Below are 2,707 nucleotides of genomic sequence, written 5' to 3' on the forward strand. Positions count from 1 at the left end.
GTAAAAAGGAGGTGAACTCACGTGGCGAGTAGAATGGCTTGCAGTTTAAAGACAGTGACTCCAGGTCCGGGCTGCAGTGTGCGTCGAGCTTCGTGACATCAGTGCATCATTCTTCGTTGATATAGAAGCAAATCCCACCACCTTTCGATTTCCCTCATGGCTCCGTGTCACGGTCGGCTCGGAGAAGACGGAAGCCGGGTAGATGTAGCTCGGAATCCGGGTGGCGGTCACTGAGCCAGGTTTCAGTGAAGCAGAGCGCAGTAGAACGTGCAAAGGTTTTGTTGTTCTTTGTGAGGAGAAGAAGTTCATCCATCTTGTTTGGCAGAGATCGTAGATTAGCAAGATGGATCGATGGGAGCGGGGTTCGAAATCCACGCTGCCGGAGCTTGACTAGCACGCCGGCTCGCTTCCCCCTCCTCCGACGGCATTTCCATGCTCCGTACAGCGCAGCTGCTCCGCTCGCGATTAGCTCCGAAAAACCTTGTGGATTTTCGTGTGCTGGTGAAAAAAGACTCCCCAATGCTCAGCAACTTTTCCCTCGTGTAAGTAAGCCGCTCAGGGTCGCCAAAAACGAAAATGACAAAAACAGGGATAATACTAGGGAGCATGTAACCGAGGCTGCCATACCTGTCGGCGCCTGATGACGTATCCAGCACCCCATCCATCAGTGTAAACCCCAATGTCCAGGCACTGAGCCAGAGCAATGAGTATGGCCACACCTGCTCTACGTCTCTCGCCGTCAGCCACTCCAGAGTGGAAGAGAGTCCAACCGCTCTCGAGAGAACTGGTACCAGAGCCCAGGCTGTACATGGAGGCAAGTCCAACTATATCTAGTTGGAACTTCTCTGCTTCGCATACCAGCTTGGGCTCCTTCCTTGTAAGAGAGGTGACATTCCACGTCCATAGAGCTAGCTTCGGTAGCCAAGGATTGGACCGTCTTTGGCTGCCGCCCAGCTCACTTTGCACCCGACCCCTTTGGCCCCTCCCATAGGTGGCGAGCCCATGGAAAGTGGGACCCACATTGTCTATTCGGGCTGAGCCCGGCCGGGCCCCATGGGTGTAGGCCCGGCCACCAGGCGCTCGCCAGCGAGCCCCACACCCCTTTTTTAAAGCGACCTCGGAAAGCTGAGTCCAGGTGAATCAGAACAGAAAAATTAATGCCACAGGTAGTTAAAATGTAACAACAATTCATTCATTCCGTAGGCCCAGGAGTAGGGATATCCTGTACTTGGTCGACTGGGAGGGCTACGGACCAGAGGAGCGGCAGTGGCTCCCCAATCCTGGATCATGGACCCGTCCCTTCTCCATACCTTCCACTCATCCCATCTGTCAAAACCCTGTCGACCGCGAGAGGGGGACTGTCATGATTCTGTTCTTGTGTGTCTCCAGCAGGTGGCAGAGGAGGGCCTTCCCTCCAGCATGCACACCTGCTGCCAATGTTTCATCAGTTAAGCCATGTATTTCAGGTTTGACTTATTGCCAAGTTTCCATCGGATTATTGACCCGGTTGTTACTCAGGCTCAAGAGTTGTTTTCCAGATCTCTCAATCTTGCCATTGTTGTTTTTGATCTTTAGTACCTTTAGTTGATCTAATTTTGTCTTTGATCTTGCTCTTGTTTTGTTTTTGTGTAATTGGACTCGTCATTTCTTTTATGTTTTCGGTGTTACTATGACCTTGCCTTTTGTCTATGCCTTGTTTTTCCTGGCTCCTTGTGACCAGCGATTTCTGTTGATACTTTGTCGGTGCGCTTTTGTTAAAAAATACACATTTTTTGTGAGGGACTTTATCGTGGCATCCAATCACCATTCAGTTCATCCACAAACTGTGTCATTAAACTGTGGTTCTCCTAGGAGAAAACTGTTAGTCAGCCCCACCACAGAGGTGAATTGTAGGGAGTGAAGCAATGTTGATATAAAGTGAAGGTAATATAAGTAGTGCATTTATGAAAAGTAACAAGAAAAAAAAACGGAATATATGTAAACACATGCATACCTATTGTTAGTTTTGCACTTGTTTGAAATTGTTTTCATTTAAGATTATATGCATTAAATGCCCTGTTAACAGCCACTGCTTGTTGCACACAAACATCATATTCAGAGGAAATATTTTACATTAGAATTCCAGGCACTGTCATTTTTCATGCAAAATTACAGTCTGCCAACTATGTATGGCTACGAGACATCAGCATGCGTTGTCAAAAAAGAGTGCGACCAAATCACGTGGTAGCGCAACCAATTGAGAAAGTTGGAAACAGAAAACTTAATGTAGAGCCCTGTTCTTACCTCCTCCTCTAATTTGACCACTTTGGCTTGGGCATTGTTAAGGGCCTGATCTCGAATTTCAATGTGTCTCCTTTGGTCTTCTGTGGTGGAGTGCAGCACATTCAGCTCCATCTCTAGTTTTTCCTTCTCACGCAAAGCCTCTTTGTCTGGGCATAAACCAAACAACACATGAATTATAAATGGTTATACATCTCTGCATGTGTATTTGAGTGTGTATAGATTGATGCTTAGAATCTGAATACAGTGAAACTCCTCTACAACGAAATCATGTTTGCAGTAAGACATTTTTCACAACAGGGGGTTTTTCACTGTAGCAAATTTGATCTCAGATGTAAGCACACACACACACACACACACACACACACAAACACACACACACACACACACACACACACACACACACACACACACACACACACACACA

The 2,707-nt window shown here is 47.2% G+C and overlaps 1 protein-coding gene across 3 annotated transcripts in view; it reads right to left on the bottom strand.

Annotated features, from left to right (window-relative positions):
* amot (angiomotin) overlaps window positions 1-2,707 on the bottom strand; it is a 61,918-nt gene that overhangs the window by 30,993 nt on the left and 28,218 nt on the right. For all 3 annotated transcript variants that reach the window (XM_019876232.1, XM_019876231.1, XM_019876230.1), the window contains exon 6: window positions 2,284-2,429. In XM_019876232.1, the coding sequence (XP_019731791.1) occupies window positions 2,284-2,429 (146 nt within the window). The remainder of the gene's footprint in view (window positions 1-2,283; window positions 2,430-2,707) is intronic.

Source organism: Hippocampus comes, unplaced genomic scaffold (assembly GCF_001891065.2).
Source record: "Hippocampus comes isolate QL1 unplaced genomic scaffold, H_comes_QL1_v1.1 scaffold119, whole genome shotgun sequence".
Classification (NCBI taxonomy): domain Eukaryota; kingdom Metazoa; phylum Chordata; class Actinopteri; order Syngnathiformes; family Syngnathidae; genus Hippocampus; species Hippocampus comes.